General features: G+C 35.7%; 3 protein-coding genes across 3 annotated transcripts; 1 reads left to right on the forward strand and 2 right to left on the reverse strand.

Moving 5' to 3' along the window:
* The first annotated feature begins 507 nt into the window (after positions 1 to 507).
* On the forward strand, positions 508 to 6798 carry LOC132177333 (uncharacterized). Its single transcript, XM_059589602.1, has 5 exons — positions 508 to 672; positions 2294 to 4079; positions 5394 to 5504; positions 5736 to 5885; positions 6441 to 6798. The coding sequence occupies exons 2-5, from the start codon at positions 2304 to 2306 to the stop codon at positions 6582 to 6584; spliced, it is 2181 nt and encodes a 726-aa protein (XP_059445585.1). The 5' UTR covers positions 508 to 672; positions 2294 to 2303; the 3' UTR covers positions 6585 to 6798.
* Positions 6799 to 9261: 2463 nt separating this feature from the next.
* On the reverse strand, positions 9262 to 18940 carry LOC132179397 (uncharacterized). The gene is made up of 14 exons (XM_059592120.1): positions 18610 to 18940; positions 18339 to 18473; positions 17520 to 17655; positions 16459 to 16541; positions 15535 to 15594; positions 15234 to 15446; positions 14784 to 14912; positions 13650 to 14348; positions 12660 to 12852; positions 12326 to 12519; positions 10868 to 10972; positions 10557 to 10696; positions 9847 to 10125; positions 9262 to 9731 (listed from the first exon to the last, which is right to left on the reverse strand). Exons 1-14 carry the CDS (start codon positions 18832 to 18834, stop codon positions 9467 to 9469), a joined length of 2856 nt encoding a protein of 951 aa, XP_059448103.1. The 5' UTR covers positions 18835 to 18940; the 3' UTR covers positions 9262 to 9466.
* Positions 18941 to 20379: 1439 nt separating this feature from the next.
* On the reverse strand, positions 20380 to 21559 carry LOC132179532 (universal stress protein PHOS32). Its single transcript, XM_059592265.1, has 3 exons — positions 21109 to 21559; positions 20911 to 21005; positions 20380 to 20822 (listed from the first exon to the last, which is right to left on the reverse strand). The coding sequence occupies exons 1-3, from the start codon at positions 21416 to 21418 to the stop codon at positions 20538 to 20540; spliced, it is 690 nt and encodes a 229-aa protein (XP_059448248.1). The 5' UTR covers positions 21419 to 21559; the 3' UTR covers positions 20380 to 20537.
* Between the last annotated feature and the right edge of the window lie 4383 nt (positions 21560 to 25942).

Genomic DNA, 25942 nt, shown 5'->3' on the forward strand with positions numbered 1-25942 from the left:
TTGTGTCCATTATAAACGGATCTGCATCTTATAGGCCCATGAAGCTCATTACCTCAAGCCACACATCAAATTTTTTAAATTTAAACCGTAGCGTCCACTCTGCATAATGCCTATTATTTAATAAATTATGTATATTTATTTATTTTCTTGAGCTACATCCGAAAATAAATAGGGAGATCAGGACGAGTCTTTCTTACACTTAATTCTAACATATGAAAGAGAAGCAAAGAATGTTGAAATGCATTCATAATAATGATAAGAAGCAACTCATTTGACAATAACATGTGCCCCAAGATTAACTCTCCTATAAACCTAAGAGCATAAAATTGTTCAATTATATATATATATATATATATATATAATTGTTATGTATCATTTAATATATAAAAAATACGTGGGCTTGTCTAGTAATACTTTTGAAGATAATTAAAAAAAAAAAAAAAAAAAATCCCTTTTAATATTACATTAAAAAAATATATGCTTCTTACGTCATGCCAAATTCAGGTTTCTCCCGGTTTCTCTTTTGGTACCAATTTGTAGTTTCCAAAACCCTCACGTCGTCGGTCACCTTCGCTCGCGACCTCTTAATCACCTTCTATCGGTCTCCTTCTATTGCGAAGAGTAAGGCTGGCTCGTTCTATTGCGAAGAGTAAGGCGGCTTTTCATTGAGAGGTAAGCCTATTTACTTTAATTTCTCCTGCTATTTTTCGATTTCATGCTTTTAGTTTTCGTTCTTGGAAAATTGGGATAGTTTTGTGCTTACAAAAATAAAAATCTGGATTATTATGCAGTTGCTTTGTGTTCGATTTTGACTTTGTCGTTGTAGTTAGGGTTTGGTTGCGTTCAGCAATACGCCAAGCTTCTTCCTCGTGAGAGACGATTACGCTCTCTGATTTTTTGCTTAAGTCTGGTTTGGGTGTTTGAATGTGAATGTTATTTTTAGGGCTTTTGGTTAAGGCATATATTTGAGGCTAAAAGATTTGGTTTGTATTGATGAAACTGTTCTTTGGCAAGGACGCTTAAAGATTTTGGCGTTTCAATCGAATATATTTCCTAAAATTACTATATAACTATATTAGTAATTTAAGACAGGGAAATGCTTCTTTGTATAAAATCTCTTGGTATTCTATTCATTATTAGTTTTTTTTTTTTACTTATCAAAAAAATATATATATATTTCCTAAAAAGAAAATTTGGGCGAATTGTTATTTCACTTGTTCTGTATCGTTTTGAAAAGAATTGATATGTCCAGGAAGTTTTTATTTTTATTTTTATTTATTTTTTTTAAAAAAGCGCAGTAGCATAGGCATCCAGAATTATGTGCAAACTTGAGAGGAAATTGAAGAGGGGTTGCACCCAAGTGTCTTCCTCTTTCTTTTTTTTTCTTTTCAAGTACCATTTATGCAGACAATTATGCTATTGTTTTTTGTTATCGGCAGAGTAAAGATCTCCATCCCGTTCTCCTTTTCTTAGAGAGAAGTATTTATTTGATGGAAATTGGTAAGAATAGATTGATAAATCAACAACTTATCGATATGGGTAATGCTGTTTATGCTTTGTCAAATGTTAATGCAACGATTAAATTAATGACATGAACTATATTGCTGCCCTTGCACCATGGGACCCCAATCAACCATACATCCCTGTCAATTCCTTCCTCAGAATACTTTTATCAGAGACCATACACACCTGAGAAGGCCATCTAATGATATTTTACACATTGAGACCTACAAGATGCAGAGAAGTTACCTTCTGCATCATTACTCTTTTTGACCCAAAGCAGCAGCACCCCACCTGAAGGACATACTGCACACAGATTATCCCAGCCAGTGACTTGAACCCAAAAGCAATGAGTTAAGAAACCTTTGCCCCAGTCAATTATCTGTAAAATGAACACTGGACCACCTTCTTCGGCAATCACTTTGAAAGATTTTCACTCAATCTGAAAAAAGCTACTCCTTCAATTAACCCAAAACTTGGTTGATTGTATAAAAACGGAGGCTGGGTAATTTCAGGATCTCTAGACGCTAGCGTGATATAACAGAATCATAATGAATTGGAAAAATAGGTCTGCTGGAAATATTCACCATTGTATTGCTTGTGGATTAAAATTTTATCTACTTTTAGCAACATATAATTAATTCTCAAAATGGTACCTCATTTCACTTTCATGTGCCAATCGAAATAGGGTGGAAATACCATCCTTATTGGTCTCATGTTGTGGATATGTTGTTTACTACCTGTGTATTTATGCTATCTTGAATAGTCATTTTCTTACATATGTTGTTGCCAGGCAGAAGTAAATGGGAGGAAAAGGAGTATCAAGAGGTCATTCTCAACCTGGAACTTCTTCTGGGAAGAAAAGACTGAAAACTGGCGAGACTAAAGGAAATCTTGATGATGTTGTTCTCATTGATGTTGACAGTGATCAATCTAGTAATGTTATTATTATTGACGGTCCCGAGCCTATACAACAGACTTTAAGAGGTTCCAATGTGCAGAGAAAAGGGAGAAAATTTCCACTTGAGGGTGTTATTAGTATTGACGATGATGAAAGTGATATCATGGACCATCCTGGAATCAGTGACAAAGGTGGTGGGGATCTGGATAGTGATGCCACCTCAAGTAAAAGATGTTGTCCTTCCTCTAAGAATATGCGGAATACTGTAGACTTGGATGGTGATGAATGTTGCGTTGTCCATGAAAAAAGATCTTCATTCAAGTTGTCGAAGTGCAATCAAACATACTCAGAGAAAACTGCTAGCAGAAATCGTTATGGTTTGGATTCCGAGTTTGAGAGTGGTTCATCTGATAGCGATTGTTCTGATTGTGAGCTTATGGAAGGTTCTTTTGGAAAACTTCATGAACAGTGGAAAAAAGCTTCTTTAAAGAGAAAACATGATCTTCCCAATGGTCAATCTGGTTCAGATGATCAGACCAGTATTTCTGGTTCCCATACTGATAGCCCCACAAAAGTTGAAGTAGAAAATAGGACAGAAAAGCATCCAGAGGTCCCTGTTTGTTCAAGTTCTAGCAATGAGGATTGTGAAAAGGAAAATTTGTTTGGCTTCTTTGCAAGTGGTGATGGATACATGCGGAGTACTTCCTTAGGCTCTGGTATGGAGAGCCCTTTTGTGAAATTTGATCATAGAGATCCTCCTCTCAGCCATGGGTGGCAGAGATGCAATCATGTTAATAGTGGTGGCGGTGGTTTTTGCCGTGGAGAACAAAGTCATCGAAGACATCCTTTATCAACTGATCAAGGACAGAGTGATAAACAATCTAAATATGCAAGGTCCAATCAAGAAGGTGAAATACATGCTGGTCCTGATAGAGTTGTATCAACGAACAAAGATGGTGACTTTCCACAGGCACCTTCTAGTTGCAATTCCTTTGATGAAACAAATGATAATCTTGATAGAGTCACGACAAATGAAGCTGGTGGCAATGAAGAAGAACAGGTTAATGGCATTGGCAATGGTTTTTGCAATGAAGAAGAACACCAACCCCAGAGTTCTTTATGGTCCAACCAAGAGCAGGGTGGTAAACGATCTAAATGTGCAAGTTCCAATGAAGACAGTGAAGTACATGTTAATCTTGATGGAGGAGGTATATTCAGGAACAAAGATGACGGGTTTCAATGGGCACCCAGTTGCAGTAATTTTGATGAGAAAGATAGAGTTGTGTCGAATTCTCGATCATCTGGTGAAACACAGTTTGATAATGGTGTTGCTTGTGCTGAGTACAAAGTTAGAGCTTTTCCTGAAGAATCTTTCTTTTGCAACATCCCATTCAAAGGCAAGTCAGGAGTCGGTAATGAAAAATTTTTTTCTAAAGAAAAGGTTATAGAGGATTCTGAGCAAAGACATTTTAGCAACACTCAACGTACTGAAACACATTTGGTGGAAGCAAAAAAGGCATATGATGTAAGGGATCAATTACTTGCCCAAGATGGTGATGTTACTCCCTCTTGTCAAACAGATATAATTAATGAACGAGAAAAGCTGAAGGAGACTGATGAATACAAGCGAGCAATTGAAGAAGAATGGGCATCTAGGCAGCGACAATTAGAAATTCAGGTTTGACATATATGTTAATTGTGGGTAGTTGCTTCTAAATGCCATTCTGTTTTCTCCCACGTCATATTTATCCTCTTCTAATTTTATACTGTACCATGTATTTGCATGACTGAATATCTTTTTTCCCCTCCTGATTTGCACTCACATTTTCTTATTTTGTCCATTGAGCAGGCTCTAATATTTGTGTGTGAATGTATAATTATTGCCTGGAATTGTTAAAGAAAGCACATGTGTGGTACACGCATATTGCCAGCTAATTTTTTCTTCTAATGTATTTCATACACAGGTCATATGGATTAAATTGTCCGCTTTTATGCCTTCACATAATTCTCAACTATCTCTGTTGAATAACACTTATGTCCTATGAATTCTTACTAAGTATCCGATGCAGTTAATGGTCTAATGCATATCTAACAAACAAGAGTATCTATATGAACTATCACATTCTGCTCGATAATGTGTTAGTTATGTAGTTTAAAACTAGGTACAATTAATGTTCAAGTTTACAATGCTTTTGAGATGATAAAAATTCTCTGAAAATTGTCTATGGTAAGAGTTTCTTCTGGTGAGATGGTAGGGACATTAAATAAAAATTTAATTTATTAGAAGTTTTTTTACCCCTCTAAATGTTTTTTTAATTTTTTTTATTATTAGTAATTGAGATATTGTTAACAGTAAGACACCCACGCACACAGGAGTTTAGCTGCCCTAGCCTTTGGAGGTAGCTAAACCACCCCCAAAGGCCATTGGGTTCGGCCGCTTCCTTTGGTAATCAGGGTTACTTCGGCCACCTCCAAAGGCCAGGTTGGGGGTGGGGGAACCACCCCTTGTGGCCATGGCCAAAGGGGATGGTTCGGCCACCCCCAAACCCCCTCGTTCTGTTAATTTTGTTTTTATTTTTTTCTAATGTGGCATTTTTAAAATGACATGGCAAAGTTAATTGGTGTTGACTCATTAATATGTACACGTGTCAAGATTTCATTAGATATGATGTGGCCATCAGCTTACATATCATTGCTTACCGTTAAAAAATCTAATGGATGTAGTGATTTGATAACATTGCATACTTTAAGAACTGCCTTTTACATTCTAAGGAGTGATTTTAATAAAAGGTAAAACTATAGAGCCCTTACAGTATTTCTAAATTTTTCTCTTTAGTTTTGAACATTTTTTTGGGGCTGTTCATGAGACATGTTCTTCACTTCTTATCTTAAAACCTTAGGTTGAAGCATATGGGCAAACCAAGAACTATTGAATTATTCAATAGTTGACAAACGTATTAGCTGAAACTTAAATATACTTGCTCTTTTGCAGGCAGAAGAGGTACAGAGGTTGCGCAAGATAAAAAGAGCGGAAAGGCGTTTACTGGACATGCAAAGAAGGCAAAAGCAACGTGTGGAAGAAGTGAGAGAGACTCAAAAGAAGGTGTTGAAACTTTTGATTTAGCATAATAGATATATTATAACTTCCCTTCGACAAGGATGCTTTTCCTTAGCCTTCTCTGGTTTACCTTCTCTTGCTCTGCTTCCGCTTGTCTTTCTGCTACAGTTAGCTGTTTATGTATTTCCTTCTCAAGTTTAGCCAGACACGATTTACCATTTCGAAGATTGCTAATATTAATTTCTCCCCCTATCTTCTAAATGATGCCAAATACAGGATGAGGAAAATATGAACTTGAAAGAGCAGCTTCGTGTTGAAATAAGGAAGGAGCTTAATAAATTGGAAATGATGTGCATTGATATGGCTTCATTGCTTCGTGGTTTAGGAATCGAAGTTGGAGGTGGTTTTTATCCCTTGCCACATGAGGTGAGTTACATACATCACATGCCTAGATACGTACCTACCTACCTACCTATAAACGTTCATAGATAATGGTTCAGTTCTTAGTTCTTATTGATATGGTGCAACTGAAACTTGCATACAAGTTTATGGATTTACATATTTCCATAGAACCTTTTGGTCAGAAGTCTTTTTGTATTACAAAGTGCAATATGTTGCTTTTATGAGTGGGCGGAATCAATTGTTGGTTGGCAGGCTATTTATTATGATTATATATACTTGTAAGTTATGTTGGAAAATGTCAGTGGACTATATTGATCCTTTGTTACTTATCAAAAAAAAAATATTGATCCTTTGTCACCGCTTTAGTAGTTTTGTGTATATTCTTCACTAACAAAAGCAAAACGCGCTACGATACTTGAAATAGAGATTTGTGTATTTGAATTGTGTGGTTTGGTTAGATTCTCATAGCATGAAGCCACGGGAAAAGTGGCCACACATACACCTTATATCAAAACTCTTTTCTGTTGCTTTTCTTTTTTACGATAATATTTTTTTGATGAAGGGTGATGATGATTTCAGGTGCATGCAGCTTATAAACGAGCCTTGTTAAAGTTTCACCCAGACCGGGCGTCAAAAACAGACATCCGCCAGCAGGTTGAAGCTGAAGAAAAATTTAAGCTTATCTCTCGCATGAAAGAGAAACTTTTAGGGACTTCATTTTAGTGAGTGCTAACAGAAGAGTTTTAATTTTAATTAGAAATTTATCGATTTCAGTTGCATTGATTGTAGCCTATTTGTGGGGCTTGTATCCTAGTTAGTTTCCAATTTTCTTTCATATTTTATCTGATGTCCCTGAGCCAGTGAGTCAGGTCCCGCAAGTTGTATTTGTAACACAGTTATAATTTTCTCTTATTCTTTAAGGAAATCATTTTCAGCATCTGTGAACTGCAATATTCTCCATGCTTCGTCTCTCTCCACCCCCCACAATGTTGTGAACCGCAATTAATTTTTGCCCTCCCAATTCTAGTTCCACCTATGTAAACATGTCAGACTTCTCAATTATATCCTTTTAATTTCGTGTTAGGTTTATGGATCGTGTCAAAAATTGTCAGTCCTATATTTTATAGTTATGATTTAATGTTGGTATATCTAACAATGTAAACGATGTCATATCATTTAATATTTTTTAATGATGTGCATATTTATTATGTGGCATCATCTACATTGTTTATACCAACCCAAGACTTGTAAAATACCCATAGAAAATTGACCAAAACTCATCTATGCCAACCTAGGATATGAGGGGAGGACATTTTTAGGTCTAAGAATTTGTTACCTCAGCGATTTTCTTGATAGCTAAGTTGTGAAGGGACCCCTTGTATGGCAATGAGATTCTTGCGAAACAAAAGAAAGGTCATAGGGTCTCTGGTTGGGGTTGAAGACTTTCCGATGCTTAAGTTATCATCTTTATTTTTAGGTAAGAAAGATAATGAAAATTTGCCTCTAATTATCCATGAATCGGTGTGTGTTTAGAGAGGTATGTGAAAAATGAGAGGGAGAGAGGGTTGTCACATAGAGAGAGAGAGAGAGAGATGAGGGTCATCGGAGAGGGAGAGAGATGAGGGACTCTAAGAGTCCTCTAGAGAGAGACGTGTGTGAGGGGGAGGAAGAAAGAATCAAAAGAACTAAAGAAGACCCATTCTCCTTTCTCATTTTATCTAAAGATGCAACAAAAAAAGAAAAAAAGAAAAAAAAAGTGTACACTAGGTGAGTGGGTAATGACATATTGAAATTCGAATATATGTTTTTTTTGATTCACAAGTTGCTTAAAGTTTTATGGATATGTAGAGAGACAGAGCATCGTTACAATGTCCAAGACTTGGAAAATACACGTAGAAGATGGACAAAAACCGTCGTTTACGCCAACCCCCAGGATTCTATTGACTGCAACATGACTTTCTATGTTCCCAGAGATTGACCGCTTTGTAGTATAAATACTCTACGAGCTTTCTCTTTCCCAGCATCTGTTCGATCAAGAGCTGAAAATTAGATCATCAATATTGACATCATTGTGGAGTGTGGGGTCATAATGGGTGGCAGCGAAAGCTCACAGAACCATAAGAAAAACGACGATTTGGCTGGACATGTACATAGAGATGATGCGTCCGAGACAGTCGAGTTATCAGGTGGTGATATTGTCACAGGTGTTCTATTAGCGGGTCTCACAATTGCTGTCCTGTTTGGCTCAGGATCTAAATCTAAGAGGAAAACAATGATGACTCCTAAAAGGGGCACTCGCATATTCAGGGATGACTTTGAAGGAGACCCTGCGTCCTACTTTCGCGACTTGCGCAAGTAGTAAACATAATTTTTATATGGGATTTGGTCCTCTTCTCTTCTGTCTTCTATGTTCAATAAAGCTTTCGGTGTTGGGTCTTATATTTTTTGCTGGTTAAGGCATGCGGCTAAGGATACCCTTTACATTTAGCTGCGTAAAATTCATTGGAACATGTCGTTTTTGATTGGAGTACTATGATGGATTGTGTTGTTATCTACGTGGGATGTTCTTTTCTTTTCTGTTTTCCTTCTATTTATTCTTGTGTCTAAACCTAATGTGTTTTGCATTTCCAGATGAATGTTCTCATTCTCTCTCTCTCTCTTTATTTGTCTCCCTCTTTCTCTCTTTAATCAAAGAGTAAGTTATATATGTTTGGAAAATTATGTCAAAAAAAAAAAAGGTATTTAAAAGATAATAGAGAAAATAAATAATTGAATGTGGAGTGCATTTGTAAAGTCAATAGTTAAAATAGAAAAAACTAGCTTTTAATTAATTATTTTATATAGAAATGTAAAGTATCAATTGTCAATGCTCCAAGTCATCAAGCGTATGCAATAATCTAATGTCTAACTCTCAGAGAGCTTCAGAATTTCTAACTTTGATATGATTGAATGAATAATTTGATGTTTTAACTTCCATCATATGAGTATTTATAACCAACTAAGAAACACAACTTTTGGTAATGAAAGTTATTAATTCCAGGAGATACAACTCTTGGTTTTATATGGACCAACTCTACTGTGGGTATATTGAAGTCTAATTCCTAACATATTGAGGTATAATTTTTATGTTTTTTTAATTGACAAGTTATGTGAATCCTGTATGCTAATATTGTTATACTAGTAGTAAGGCTTCCGAGAATTACACCCTTGCAAATTTCCGAACCCGCAGTCTATAACTCCCATCCGTGCAGTTTATACTTGCTTTAAATGTATCTTCGTTCATTATAAGCTGAATGATATATAGATTAAATTAACTAAAAAAAAAAGATATATAGATTAAATCATCAAATTATTTGACTGCTTTGACTTGGCTTGACACATTGTGAGAATGTTAATAATATTAGCACGGAGAATTGAAATTGAGCCTCTAATTCCAATTCTAGGCTTCAACTCAATGCGATCAAAAATATCCAAAGTACAACCCTATCCCCTCTTTAGCATGTATATATATATATATATAACAAGGCTACAACCAGAGGGAGGGCATGGAAATCAATGCTACTATGTATACCTAAATACATCTAACAAAGCATGAAAAGCCACCTTCATCTCCTCCTCTTACCGCCTTTTCCTAATTGCCCAGATTTGAAAGCATGTTCTTGCTCTTGAAGGAATGCTAAAGCCTTCCCATACTTCTCTGCTCTTTCTTCTTCATGCAGTCTCTTGTCTTTTTCTTTCACCTCAAATAAGAAAGAATTGTCTTTACGCAATTCACGAGCTGCCCCTTTAGCTTCACGTTTCAGAAGTTTCTTCAACTTTCTGCTCTCAGCCCGTTCACGATCTGGATCATAATCTCTCCCCTTGACAAAGCTGCAAAACAACATGACATTAAATGCTCCATTCCAGCTGTCCATTCTATGTAACGTTATCTAACACAACAAAGATTAATATTTGGGGAAAGGTGAAGAAGAGAGTAGTAAATTACTTCTCCTCAAATTTTGGATTCAGTAATTTGATAGGCTGTGGCTTCTGCTTCCGCATTTGAAGTGGTCGTCGTAGCATGTAATGTTCCTCTGCTTTAGTCTTAATGAGTTGAGCAACATCTTTAAATTTATCTTGCAGCACATATGGCATGTTTTCCTGCTGTGCCACTTCAAATAGCAACATTGAAACCGGCAAGAACATTTCAGGGAAGGAACTCAATCCCTCGTAAGTGTTTACATATTCACGTAGGGTTTCAATCACAGTTACCAGCACACTTGCCCTGCAAATTGAAGGATACAATTTTGATCAAGTGGCAACAACCTTGAGAAAGGGACATCCTTAAGGAACTACAAAATCTAATTTACAACATTTTGAACAGAACTAGAAATGAGACCCAACACTGACTGACATTTTTAACCTAGAATCTTGTGGGGATATAAATATATTCATAGAAACCATCTAAAGAAAGCGATCTTCATATTTTTGTGCCAGTCTAAATGGAGAACTTTCGAGGTTCGGTCATAAACAATATCTTGTCAACTGGGTAGTCAAAATAAGAAAGAGAAAAAACCAACAAAGTAATGCATAATTACTGGACAATATCACTATAACACTATGGTATACCAGAGTGTATCAGCAAGTTCTATACCACAAAACAATATACCATATTGTAGCATTAAGTAATGTGATCAAACCCCATCAACTACAAACCTGAAGTTATCAGAGTTGAAAAAAGGCGAGTCCTCAGGCATGTCCATTATCATTGTGAAATTTAGAGGACTACTCTCAACTTCACAATCACGTACAGAAAGTAATGGACTGAGTGCTTTGAATTCCATAAGATGATAAAACTGCAAAAAGGTAAACAATCATGCAACTTCAGGATAAGTGTGCCCATCATCTGGTAACGTCTCAAGCAAAAGCAAGATAATTGACTCAATACTGTATTAAGAAAAAATTAGGTGCCTTCTAATATTAAAAAACGTGATCCAAAACACAAATAATGGATCAAAGAATCATACTTGAGAATCCTGACATGAAACCTGTTTCCTGTTTGTAGCTGCCATCAGCAAAGTTCGGAGAAACATTATTGCTTCAGGACAGAACTTCTTAGATTGTCTAGTGACCTGCAAAATGAATTAATCGCACAAATAACTCAAAATCACAACTGATGAAAAATGTGATGACATACAAGTTCAATCAAGGCTAATAAAGAAAGCATACGCAAAATCAAGGAGTACAGAATAACAGGTATGCATAATGAAGAAACACAATTGGATTAGCACAGAACTCAAATGAAATTGATTAATTATGTAACAAAATGTATTATTAATTATGCAAAGGTCATTCAGAAGAGTCAAAAAGTACTTGTGGTAACTTTTATCATGATGCAAGGGGCAAGACATGCATTTTGCTTTAATTTAGTTTTATGTTTTATTTAATTGTCTTGAGTCAAGGGTATTTTTGGTAATTCAATAAATGGGCATTGCCTTCAATTAGGATTAGGATTTAGTCGTGAGTCTATTTAAGAGTGATTTTTACTCCAATGGAGGGGGACTTTGATGGAATAAAAAATACGTAGAATTAATCCACCTTATTTCTCTCTTTCACACCAATTTCTTCTCTCTTCCCGTACTTATTCTCTCTTTCTCCTCCTTTTAACTTCTTTCTTCCTCCCCTTTACAGCTTCTTTCTCCTCTCTTTTCCCTACTTTTACCTACTGATTTTGTGATCATTTGTTGTACTACATCACCTTCCACAATGTTGTGTTGCACGATGTTTTAACCTAGACCAAATCAACCTGTTGCATCGTCAGCCAGTCATCATCTGGTCCAGTCAAAGTTATTTGACAATTTTTGGTTGACAACCAAATTGGAAAGTGTTTGGCCACAGTCCTACCACCATGTGGCCTATGGGTCATTGCACTTTAACAAGTACTACATCCGCAACAGGAATTGAACCGAGGTTTGTGAACAGAAGTCCTCAAATACAATGCCTTATTACTTTTCATTGATCATTAGGCCAATGGAAATATTGTATGCCCTATATTTCTTTATAACAGATATCCAAAGCTTCTTACATGTTTTTCCCCAATAACAAAAGTAATTCTCTATAAACACATTATGATTAAAATAAGTGTGTATGTTCGTATAAGTTCTATATTATATCAGGACCAAATAAGTCATTGTTTTATGTATAAATTATCTTTAATTTGACAATCCAGTGATTAAATATTTTATTGTGTCATGCTAATATTATAAGTTCATGTAGGTTGACCTGACGGTCTGAACAATGACCCACGTACCAGGGACTTCTCTGGGTAATTGCAGTAGCATGAAGATCACAAACATATGATTGAAGAGATAATGCTCTTGTAACAACTTTCTAAGACTCTTCAACAAACCTTATTAAACATACCATAAGGACATTGCAGAAATTGAGGAAAGAAGAAATGGAAAATAGTTATAGAAAATACATACAGAGAGAAGCATAGAGCATAAGAAAGATCCAATTGCAATATCCCGACCCGATACAATAGGACAGCGCATCAGATATTCACACATCAACAATACTGCTGGAGTCATGACCACATGACGAAAGTCGGAGCAAGGGAATATCATGGACCAGAGCCTTAAAAGAAACAATGTTTTCAATGAAGGCCAACTGCTAATTTCTGCAAGAATAAAAAGAATTGAACCTTTTACAAACATTGAACAAGTATGTGTGTATATATATTATGATGTATCAGAAACACTTGGTCGCAAATGATGAATTTGGAAGAACAAACAAGTATACAACTTCATTAGGTCAGACCTGGGTCTTTGATGCTCTCACAAAGTTGTGATCGAGTCCGTAATATCCTTTGACGAGCACATATTGCAGCAAAGTAAGGAATCTCCACACTCATCTCCATTAATGGCTTCACCAGCAAATTTAGTAGCTCGCAATTTAAAGGCTTTTTACCCGCTAAGATGGCAAAATACTGAAGTAGCACACCATAAAACACCTACACAGGCGCAGAAACACTGATGAACATCTATGGAAACAGGTTGACAACATGGTTTATATGTAAATACAAATCAAGAGCCATGGCAGACCATATCTTAGTTCTCACGAGTAGAAAGTAGATTAACGTAAAGCCAAAGCTATACTAGAAAAATAATGAGCTATTTAGAAGGTAATTACAGATTATAAGCTTATTGCTTCAGAAATTATGTGAAAACTATAAACTAATGTAAGTTAATGACTAAACCCAATCAGCTATTTCGAGAGCTCAGAAAGCGAGTTATGTTTTTAAAGTTAACAGCATCTAGAAAAAGAAAAAAACAAACTGACTCATCTACATGTCAACTTGAGTTGATCGAATCAAGTATGCATGAAAAGTTGTTCTGTTATCAGCTTCCTTATACAATTTGAATGCTCAGAAGTCATCTAGTTTCTCATGAATTTTAAAATTTTCTACAAAAAGATGAAAGGCAAAAAGCTTCTTGAAAGGAGCACATATTAATATTTTGCCATACAAGTCACCTTAAAATATTCAGCTTATAATTATATTATAGCTTTCTTACTTGACTCAACCTTATGAATTGTAAAAGCTGAGTCAGGCATTGTGAAATTTAACTCATGTCTCCAAGATTCCTTTTATATACTTCTGGTGTACTTAGAGGCACCTTATGCTTTTAATAAGATTGGTTATTACTTATCAAAAAAAAAAAAAAATTGGGAAACCTAATTGGTGAATATTACAAATAAAGCAGTAAGAATATATTTATATCAGAATAAGAGCATCTAAAAGTTTCATACTTGCATTTTCTTTCGATTTTCTGCTGCCAGCTTGATTGCATTGCTTGCCCGAATTCGATTGATTATCAACACAATTTCAGTATTAGTGCAATTGTCCAACAATGTAGATAACTCTTCAAAACTCGTTGGAGCTTCAATTAAGTAGGGAAGGTCTGCTCGAGTTGAAAGGTTTCTACCATCTGCTTTTATTTTCTTGGCTTCTAAAGCATCTTTATCTCTCTTACTAGTTTCAGCAGCAGCATTTTTCTCCACCTTCTTCTGGTCTCTTGGCCCCATCAGTTGCTCATCACTATCATCATCATCATCATCATCAAGTTCTTCTTCTTCACCTTCTTCTTTATCATCTTCCAAATCTGTGTCGAGATTATCATCATCACTTTGTTCCCAGTCCTTCAAAGATAGGTTGCTTTTACCTTCCTCATTATCTTCATCGGATTCTTCTTCATCACCTTGATCTTCAGCAGTTTCTGAATCACCAGAAGAATCACCAGCTTCACTCTCAGAATTGTTCTCGTCCCTTCTTTCAAGAATCTCATCAACCCAACCCTTTTTGGTCCTGGGCTGCTCTTCAAGCGAGAAGGAATCACCTAGATCATCCCCAGATATGGATCTTAGCCCCCGGGTAGACTGTTTCTCAGCAACATCATTCTCTTCATCACTGGAAGAATCAGGAGCAAGCATTCTCTTCTGTCGCTCTTCCTGATATGTGGTGCATAATACAAATTTGTAAGTATTGAAGTTTATATTACCATATCATACAGTTGAAAACAATGGTGCATTTCCAGATTAGAGCATTCTATTCAACAATAAAGATGTACAACTCAATGAAACAAGATCCACATTCAGCTTGGTGACAAGTGCGGCAATACATGCATGGTGCATATTCAGCATCTTACTACAAATAACATGTATCATTATTAAACTATATCAAGTATTACACGGTAGGACACTCAATGTTGGCCAAGTCAAGCTATATTCATGTACCCTAATGAATATATAGTAAACTCACTATTAACAATAACAAACCACAAAACCATTGTCAAGATAACAAGAACTCCATCTTTTATTAGCATGCATGCACATGTACCCACACACAAAGAGCACAATTATGATTTGAGTGTGTAGCACTCATACCTCCAAACGCTCTAGTCGTTCTCTCTCCTCCTGAGCAATCTCTTCAGGGGTCTTAGTCCTATCTGAGGGGCGAGCACGCATTTCCAGTCCCATCTCTTTGACAAGTTTGTCATAAGAGTCAGGTTGATCCTGCAGATACAACAATTTAATGCTCAAAACTGTGCAAGTAGCAAAACATTAGCCTCACATCACATATGAAAAAAAAAAAAAATGATAACATGTGAATACATAACACAGACAACCTTCGCACGGATGGTGGTTTATTGTATGCCAAGCTGGAGATTTGGTGGGGTGGGGGCTCAGGGTTTTTTAACTTTTTTTGGGTGGGGGTGGGGGGTTGGGAAGGCACACAAAAATGAAGTAGTAGCAGCAGCAGTAGTAGTAGTAGTAGTAGATGTAGGAACTATAGAACGAAAGTTGCCATCTAGAACCTTCATCAGGAGACCATACCTGATTAATAGTTTCTAATTTTTCAGTTCTAGATGACTCATCCTTCTTCCTTTGCTCATTTGGGATGCTCTTGTTTACAAGAGCCTTCAAAGCATTCATCTTGCCTGGTTCAGTTAACGATAATAACGCCTCAGACTGCACTAATGACGTGAAGTTTTTGTCCAATTCTTCCATCAAATGTTCATTTTCGTCCTTCTCTTTTGCTTTTTGGGCCTGGAAGAAGTTAGTGGAAAATGTAAATAAGGAAATAATGCAACTTCATTGACAAAGCAGTTTCATTAATATGAAAAAGAATGTTTACCTTAAAAAATTTGCTCTTTGAGATAATCTCTGCCATCACTTCTTTCTTGCTTTTGTGTTTCTGCAGTGAAAAAGGTATTGCTTTGAATCAGGTTCAAGCCGTCATCCAAAATCATTCACATACTTAGAGAGAGAGAGAGAGAGAGAGAGAGAGCTTCTTTGTTAGATAAATATAAAAATATGGAAATTACTTTTACAAAGATATAGATCACTTTCTTACACCAAATTAAAAATTATTCAGCAGATGACACAATCCGTTCCAGGAATATGAATCTGGGTCAGAAAACTCTAATCTTCAGGTCAGGAAATATATATAAACCAAATGATCAAAAGCTACAATATACGCTGCTAATCGAAGTACTCAACTAACAGTAATGTCCACGAGAATTAACTAGCACAATCAAGACGAATCTTAGTGGAACAAACAAAGAAATGAAACCTCCTTTTTTTTTCATAATATATATAAACCAAATGACTACTTATCAAAAAAAATATATAAACCAAATGACCAAAAGCTACAATATACACTGCTAATCGAAGTACTCAAGTAACACTAATGTCCACGAGAATTAACTCACACAATCAAGACGAATCTTAGTGGAACAAACAAAGAAATGAAGCCTCCTTTTTTTTCATTGATGCTAGAACCAGAAAAACAGAGGACTAAGCAAAGGATTAAAAACAATCATTGCTGGCTAAAGCTGCAAAACAGCTCACTGGCATAAGATGGAGTGAGGGAAAAGCAATTCCCAAAAAGAGGTAATAAACAAGAGCAGTTCAGAGATATAAGACAAAAAGGTCAAACAAAACAGTCCAAAATAAGAAAGTGTCATTGAGTTGACAATCTACACTGTCATCATATTACAAGTAATAATATAATTGTGAATGTAACAGACCAAAAGTGAGATAGCAGAATAGGTCTCACATTTTCCTCGCCTTCAATCAGACCCCTTTCCAGTTGATTCTCTGTCTTATGAGCATGAAATTGCTTTAGCATCGCTGACTCTTCTGCACAATTAGAGGCAGTGTTGATGAAATCACCAATCCCGAATAACCAATAATCAGATAGTAAGCAATAGCAACTGTCCAACAGAATCTATCAAAAAAATAAACTACAAACTGCATATTGTAAAATTTTGTAATCCAAGCAAGTTATCAAGGGACAATAACACTAATCAGCAGCAAAACTGTCAGCCAAAGAAGTGGTAAAAAATTGTAATCAAGAATGTCCAAAGAGAAGAGTGTCTAACAGGACAGCAACCTATGCAAGGTGCACACAAATGTTAATACCCAAATGTAGTGCCTTGGGGACCCTATATAAATTAATGGAATAAAATTAACATAAGACCAAAATTTAGATTATTTAAAAAACATTCTGAAGAGCTTGTTCTTCTATCCGAGAAGGATATAAGTTTGTTTTTAAATGTCATATTTTATAATCATTTATCATATCCCAAAGCAGTTTGTAAATGTCAAGATCCAAAGGAGTGGATATTTTCATCCATAGAAAGAGAGAGATGATGAGCAATCACAGCACCTATGCATCTGAAATCACACCCAAGAGCATGAACTTCAGAAGATAAAATTCAAGTGGAGTTACATTGATATGATACAAGTCAAGAATAGTGCAAACATATTGTCACGGAGAGAGAGAGAGAGAGAGGAAAAAAGAGCATTAGATAAAGAATGATGTCCATATCAGGTTTTTCTTTTTCTTTTTCTTTTTCTTTTTTGCTTCTGCATATAAGCAAGAGTCCACTCTACAGGTAAGGCTACAACTAAAAGCCTAGTAGTATTTTCATAGCAGACAGAATAGTGCACCTCTGCAATTGTCTGCATTTGTTAATAACCAAATACTACAACAGGGGAAAAAAATCTCACAGAAATGGATGAATCAGTTTGCCACTAATGCTGGCATCATCTACAGAACAAACTGTTTTAGAAAGCAACGCATTACATAAATTTATATACTCTCAGGGGCCTCACCATCATGGTCATCATCATCAGGCAGCATTTCATCCTCAAAATCATCCCTTTCGGACAATGCACCAAGGCCATGGATTTCAAAATCTTCTTCTTCTCCATCTGATAAGTTATACTTGCTTTTTTTGTTCACTTTCAACTACAAAGGAAACAAGTTAATAAATTTTTACCATAAGAGAATTATGGATAATGATAACAATACACTCCTCTGACTCAAATCAGTTTAGAAAATATTAAGTTATCTGATGTCTTGTGCCAAGAAAACTCATGCAAACAAAAGGATATCACATTCAAAGTGATACACATATCGTCATTTATTCCCTTGAAAATTAAAGACTCATAATAACTGAGACAAAACAATTATAATGGTATGGTACACTGAACAGCTGAGTCAGTACTAGTTTCTATGGCTTTCTTTTTGTTTTCTAGAAACGTATAGTCGAGTCCATTCTTTCAGGTTTTTGAAAGAGAAAAAGCTCTAAGATTTAAAACTTACATTCTTCATTTTTTTAGTACTATCCCAACAGTCAAATAGATTATGCAAAAGAAACTAATGCAACGTTTAACCGAGAAGCTACAGGAAATCATACTGAGCAAAAGATTTGTAATTCTTCATCTGAATAACTTGGCATGAGCTTTAGAAACTATTGGAAACGTACAAAAAAAAAAAAAAACACGATAAATCACAAAAATTTGTATGGTATGTTATTTGAATGTATTACATTCCTACACTCTCAACCAAACAGAATATAAGGCTACCACCAAAACGCGGTAGACAAACAAGTGAACATCCAAGTGTTCAGGCAATCCAAACGAACATACCTGACGCTCACGCTGAGATCGCATAATGGCCTTATCGAACTCGCCAAGCGCATCGTTTTGCTCTCCAATACGCTTATCCAAGAACACGGAAGCCTTCCCACTTTGCTCATACTCCTTCAGCAGCGTCTTCTTCCTCTGCCTCAACCCAAAAGAAGCAAAAATTCCATCACCAACCAAAAAAATACATATATGCATATATAATTTATCACGCAGAGAATGTGGAAAATGAATGAAATTAAGGGAGAGGCAAAGGCGTAAAGCTCGTTCGTGCCTTTTCGACGGCGACGGAGCGAGCGAGGCCGATACGGCGCTCTTCCCCCTTGCGCTTCTTTCCGAGTATGTCGAATTTTCTTCGGGACCAAATGGTCTCGAAAGGGTTGTGCTTTGGGGCCTGCACTTTCATGGCTACGACGTTGGGGCCTGACTTGTTCCTCTTCTTCTTCGTCTTCTTGCTTGCGTTGGCATCGGTGCTCGCGGGTTTTGATAGTTTAGCCATGCCCGATTTGATTTCAGAGAGTGCGTGCGCCTGTGTGGTATTAGGGTTTAAGGGTTTTGGAGGAGGTTGCAGAGCTATGGGTTTTGGTGATAGGGAAAGACTTTGGTGGGGCTCCGTCGGATGTGGGTCGGATTGCGGTTAACTTCCTCATTAAAAAAACAAAAACAAATAATTCTTTTTTTTTTTTTCTTTTTTTTTGTGTGTGTGTCATACTTCATTTTTATTATTTTTAACTTTATAATGTGAACTTGTTAAATATTTTAAAATATAAAAATGAATTATATTCATAATGTAATAGATATAGCGCAAATCATTGTAATGAGTATTTATATAGAGATATGGGTATGTGTATGTAAGTAAGATTATGTATATGTGTGTGTTCTATAAGATAAATATATAAATTTGAGATTAGATTCTTTAAGATTTGAGTTAATTTATCTAATTATTCAAATAATAAATCTTAACAATAATTAAATAATTTATATTTAATATGAATTTACTAAGCAATTGCGATATTTAAGTTAAATAGAGTTTAAACAAATTATGCAGTCCCAATAATAAGTTCAAAATCAATTTGTATTTAAAACAAATTAAATGGACCGAACTTAAATATTCAATAGTTAGCGGAGTACAACCCTACCCATCCCGTGCTGCATTTGTGAAATGAAGAATTATGGTTGTTATGTTGGGCCACGACTAATGATAACGTCGGAAAAGCCTGGGAATACACAGCCGATCAAGACCTTTGGAATGGACCATGATTTGGGCTCAAAGTCCCTGAAAACTGAACTTGATGGAATTTAGGCCCAAATAGACATTTGACAGAGCGGTGAACCCCGGGCTTAGAAAAACGCTCATTTATCAAACACAAGGGCCCAAAATGCCTACACCCACCGCCAGCAACAAAGTAATTAATTATGTGCATATATAAGAGCATGTTTAGGAAATTAGGATTATTTTTAAGAAATATAGTTTTTATGTTAAAAAATATTTTTTTTGACAAAAGTTTTATTTTTAAGCTTTTGCAAAAAGTACGTCGAGTATTTTTTTTTCTTTAAACGCACTTTTTAACTCCTTAAACACATATCCAAACAAACCCTAAACTAAACGGTTCTTGATGCTTCCACAGTTCCACTTGCATTCATTATTATCGTCATATTATTATTTCAGTTGTATAAAAATTGTATAGCCGTCTTTGGAAATCATTATGCTATGGACCTATATGGTAAAACAATGTGAAAAAGCATGGATGGCTCTGCTGCATAAAGCAGCAGCCACGAAATTTGATGATGAAGGTGAGAACAACAAATGTGAACCAAGGGCATTTCCAGGTGGATCAAAGTGTCCCCCACGTTGTCCTAATTTAGGTTCCATGTCGGCAAGAAAGGCCTGGCACCATGTGCCCTCAGCTACCACGGTAGCGTCCGGAAGAAACCCCAAAGGGGGTCAAAGGACCCCCACTGTCTCTCCCTTTGGCATAATACCCCAATGGCCCAAATAATGGCACTACTCACCTTTTTCAGTCACACCCAATACGAACCCTTTTTTTATTTAACCGTATGGTTTATTATTTACAGACAAATACGAAAACAATCATACATTTCCATATACATTTCCATCTGCAGGTAAGATTAGACGACCCTTTATGCATCATCACAAGACTCACATATAGTTAATATACTTTATATATGTAGTTTAATTAATTAAGCCAAGAGCCAGAAATCTTTCTGACGCTTGGTGGTGATCAAATACCCTCCAAGCTTCTTGCTTTTCCTCCTCACTGCAATCGCCATGCAATCAGCATTTTGGATACAGTACTCCACTACTCCCCCGGTGACCCGGCTGCCCGCCCACATCATCAGGAGACGCCATGTTGTGGAGCGTTTTTTCTGCCCCAAAACCAGCATTGACGCCCCTTGTTTTCTTGCTTCTTCCACTATTGTAGGCCCTTTCTCCTTCCCTTCCACCACTGCAACCTCAATTTGCACCTATAACGACCGACCATGATCATCATGAATCATCACCACAGAATTATAAGATTGAACAAATTGCATAAGCATGTCAGGAATTACCCACCTCCGGTTTCTTGGATTTGCACAATTTCTTCAAAGAATCGATAAATTCATAATTAGCCCTTGGAACGATCTCCTTGCCGGAGCCTTGAGCAGTAGCTGTGAAAAATGTATAGATGACCATACTACTTTTTCGGTACTGATCATCATAAATTAAATTAAAGCAATGAACTAATTAGATGGAAAACAGAGAAAAAAGAACCTGCAGCAGCTTGCTTATTAGATGGCTTGGTTACGCAAAGAAGAATAACTGTGTCCTGGTTCTGAACAGTGTGGGAGAGTGCCCATTGCAAAGCTCCCTTAGCTTCAAGGCTGGAATCAACCACAATCACAATCTTCCTACTAATTACCAACAGGGGTTTTTCCTCTTTGACATGGCCAGGATTCAGAGTTTTGGAGGAAGTGAGATTGCCGTGAGGAGGCTTGGATTGTGCAGGAGGGGAGCGGACCCTGGCATGAGGCCTAATTCTGTTGAGGCAGAAACCGGGCAACTTTGTAGTTATTTTGGGCATCTTGGTCCTGAGAATTAAGCGGAAGAAGAGATATTGAGTGGAGAGTGGCAACAATGAGGGCTGTGGGTGAACAGATTTCTAGATGTGGGTGTGGTCGAATATGGTTTAATTTCATCAGCTTTGGCTTTGCCTTTCGCCTTTTTCTTTCTTTGCCGTTTCATCATATGGGACTTCTTTTGTTTCCTTTTATTTCCTGCTCGCTGTGGGGGCTTACTCCTCCACAACGTGCTTGTCATGAAGCTGTAGGCCCATCCCTCTTAATACCACCTCTTCACTTCATCAACACCATGTTAGTGTACTCATTTGTATTGCTTAATTAGCCGCTTTTACTCTTTTTATTATAGCACCTTAATATATATATATATATATATATATATATATATATATAGTTATAAGAGAAAAATATAAAAAAGTCTCTCAAACTACTGGTCGTTTGCCATATAGCCTCCTAATATTCAAAAGGTACTAAAGTAGTCCCCAAACTATCACAATGTATCAAAAATACCACTTATTTTTTTATATTCCTATAATATCCCTATTCTTTTAACAAATAAAATAATAAAATAATTGTAAAAAAAAAAAACCAAACAATTTTTTAAAAATACAAAAAACACAATGGGCGAATAAATACAAAAAAAAAAAAAGGAATAAATAAATAATTTAAGTCAACTACGGTGACTATTTATGTCATATTAAAGTAAAATCAAAGGTAAGGTTCTTGAGATATTCCAAAAAAAAAAAATTTAGTTCTTTGAGTCAAATTCTATTAAAAAATTGTTTTTATTCGCCCATTGATTTTACTTTAATACGACATGAAGCAATTTGTAATTTAGGCTACCTACAGTGACTAAGTATTTATTTATTTCAATTTTTTTTTTGTATTTATTCACCCATTGGTTTTTTTTTTTTTTTTTTTTTTTGTATTTTTCACTAATTTTTTTATTTTTCTTTTTTTTACAATTATTTTATTATTTTATTTGTTAAAAGAATAAGGGTATTATAGGAATATAAAAAAATAAGTGGCATTTTTTATGCATTTTGGTAGTTTAAGGGACTATTTTAGTACCTTTTGAACATTATGGGACTATATTGCAAATAGCTAGTAGTTTGGGGGGTTTTTTCTTATATTTTTCCCAAGTTATAACGCAAGTGACTTTTGATGACCTCCAGTGGTGGCGACTTTTGGTGAACTCGATCTGGTGGTGGCGTCCAGCATCTAACAGATACTTTCAGCGAAAAATAAAGTGCAAGAAAAGTTCGTGCAATAAGAAGAAACTCAAAGTCGAAAAATGGTTCACAATTTTAAAGAAGGGGAACCATGATTTTTTATCTAAAAAAAAAAAAAAAAAGAGAGGTTATGTCGAAAGAAATGGAGCTTATGATTAATTTTACTTTAAGTTTGTACAAATTAAGAAGTAGAGGAAGATTCTAACAATTAATTCCATGACAACTAGCACTTAAGCTACGAACTAACATTTCAATGAGGCCTGTCCAATACAATTAAGTGCATTATGGTAATAAACCATGGGGACAAGCATTTAGGCCATCATAATAAAATAACAACATGATTTCCGGCCACTTATCATATAATTATTATAATCGTCCTTCCTTTAGTTTATTAGATCTAGCTATAACAAAGTTGAAGGTCAATTTATTCTGTGTTCCTTTTTTGCAACAAATAAAAGCATAATTAATAATGGAAGCTATAATAAAAACATATATCTTCATTATTAGCTTCCTTTTTTCTTTTTTCTTTTTTTGGCCGTACAATCCTCTATCCCAGACAATACAAATACATTAAATCCCTTAGAGACATTTCAGTCTGAAATAGCTAGCATATACCATGTACATTCGTGCATGTCAAAAGGCAACCAAAGTTGAAGGTTAGATTTAAAAGAATACTACGTACATAATTAAAGAGAACACCAGCACCCATGCATCAACCACTCGATGTAGTTTCTGACAGCAATTTCAACTTCTATTGGTCACTCGATCTTTGAAGTGGACAACATCTTAGAAGGATGACCGTGCTTTTTTGTGTCATTTTAAATGTGATGTAACTTTTAAAATTATCGTTGAATTTGCAATGATCATTAGATTTTGATCTATTAAACCCTTGTAATTAATAATGAGGCTGTGCTCTCTTATTAGGTGAGCAGTAAGCTTGTAATTTTTAGTTGCTGCAAGCCTTTTTGTTCATAGTTTAGTGCTGCATGCACCATTTAATTAGTATAATGATTAAGGGCTTAGCTTTTATATATTTATATATATTTATGTATATTTTATCCAAGTAACGTGGCTCAAACGCTAGCTACACAAATTAATCATCATTCCGACAGAGTAATGGAAATTATAGCACACATTTTCAATGATTTTTTCCTATAAGAAGGAAAAAATATCTTCAAATGATCGATTTCATAAAGAGTCCACCTTTCTTAATGTATTAAGTTCTCTTTCTTTAATGAGATATTTCACTGTTGATGCCGGTAATGTGGTCCTCCTGTCTTTTTTCTTTTATCCACATACATGCCTCGTGCTTTTCTCGACCAAAGTTCCCGAATCCAAAGTAATGGAATCAATTGATGCCACATTTGTAATTGTGCATTTGCTATCTGAGTTGGGATGTAAAATAATTATCGGCTTGAATTGCTAGCAATTTATGTTGGGTGGTTTTGGGGCGCCTCCTTCAATCCCAAAAGCTAGCTCAAGAGGTGAGGCTTTCCCTCACACTAATAAACGGACCACCAGTCCATTCCACAACTGATATGAGATAACTTCAGCAATCTCTCCCTCACGCATTGGGCCATGAGTCGGAGCAGAAACACTCGTTTCTCCTGTGGATTGTTGAGCCAAGACTTGTTGTTGAACTTGAGCTTTAATACCAATGTTTGGTGGTCTTGGACATCTCTCAACCTAAAAGTTAACTCAAGAGGTGAAACTTTCCCATACACTTATAAATCGACCATCAACCCCTTCCACAATCGAAGTGAGATAACTCTAACAATTTATGCAGGTAATGTGAGAGTGTTTGTATAGAATCCATCTGTCCAACTAAAATGTAGACTTCTTAACCATTGACTAGAATAGATAGATCCTATGTGGACCTTTTTCACATTACATACCCAAATTACTAGCAACGATGTGAGAGAGTTTGTATGAGATGCGCCTGCCCAAACAAAATCTAGGCTATCCGATCATGTATTCAAATAGATGAATCTCATATGAACTCTTTTACCCTACTTATTCAAATTATTAACAATTTGAACAGATAATTGTGGTAAATCTTTAACCCTGCTATGCTATACAAAGATAAAAGCTTTGGGAGAATGATGGCAAGGGTGATGTAGCCAATGGGCTCACGTAGGGTGGGGTCGACAGATTTATGTTCATGCAAAAGCCAACCTGAATTACCACTTCCATCACAAAAGGGTGACACTCCAACCCCCACTTTGACCTTCTGGCTTCTACCCAAGGGCATAATCAAGTGGCTTTCCTCACCCAAATGGGGTGCTACGTGTCAATCGAGCAAGATACCCCCAAATCCAATATGGCCGGCATGAGAATGTGATTAGCCAATGGGATTACATGGTAAGACTTTATTATCTATTTTCACCAAGTTTAATTGGTTTTTACCTCTTTCTCAACCTTAGTGCTTTTTCCTTCTAATTATATTCAAGGTTGACCAAGTGAGGTGATTACACATATAAAGACATGCTCTTGTAAATAATCATGATTAAATTGTTAGGGCAATAGAAAAAAAGGGGAAATTTAATCATGATTGTGTGTAACTAACTTGGACGTACGATGGAATATTTTATGTCCAAATGAAATGAAATATTGAAATGAGAAAAGTGAGATAGGGCCATGCATGTCAAGAAGGGCTAGGCTCAAACTTGGGCTTTGACAAAAATCCTTTAGGAGTACCCCCATTGGGTCAGCCCAATTTCAGCCCAACAACATTTTCGACACATTGCTCAGTGGGCTTTTAAGAAGTTCATATACATATATGTGAATGACCAAAATATCTATAATGAACTAAAAAGAGTTGGACTTTTAACTAGGAATATGATTTTATTTATAAAATATTTGGAGTAATACAACTTTTGTTACAATTTCCATATTAACTCGAGTAATGCTAGGTACTATTTTTTTTATCCTCTTAAAGTTAATATGACTTTCAAAATTATCATTGGATCAAAATTCAAGTATGATTCATCTAAAATTTGATGGTAATTTTAAAAGTCATATCAGCTTTATGAGGATTTTAGAATGATAAAAAAATGATATCTAGCATTACTTTATTAACTCACCTAGCAATTCACATGTGTGTCATGTGGCATATGTTACTTATCTCAAAAGCTCATATACGAAGGTCGAGATGAATTTAATAATTTAATTTATATTTTAATACTCCTCCTTACTTATGGGCGTGAAATATTTAATTTAAATTGGTAGTGAATTGATGGAGTCACTAAATCACTATTTATCATAAAAGCTTGAATTTATAAAAATAGTTAAATTTAA

This window comes from Corylus avellana, chromosome ca4 (assembly GCF_901000735.1).
Source record: "Corylus avellana chromosome ca4, CavTom2PMs-1.0".
Taxonomy (NCBI): domain Eukaryota; kingdom Viridiplantae; phylum Streptophyta; class Magnoliopsida; order Fagales; family Betulaceae; genus Corylus; species Corylus avellana.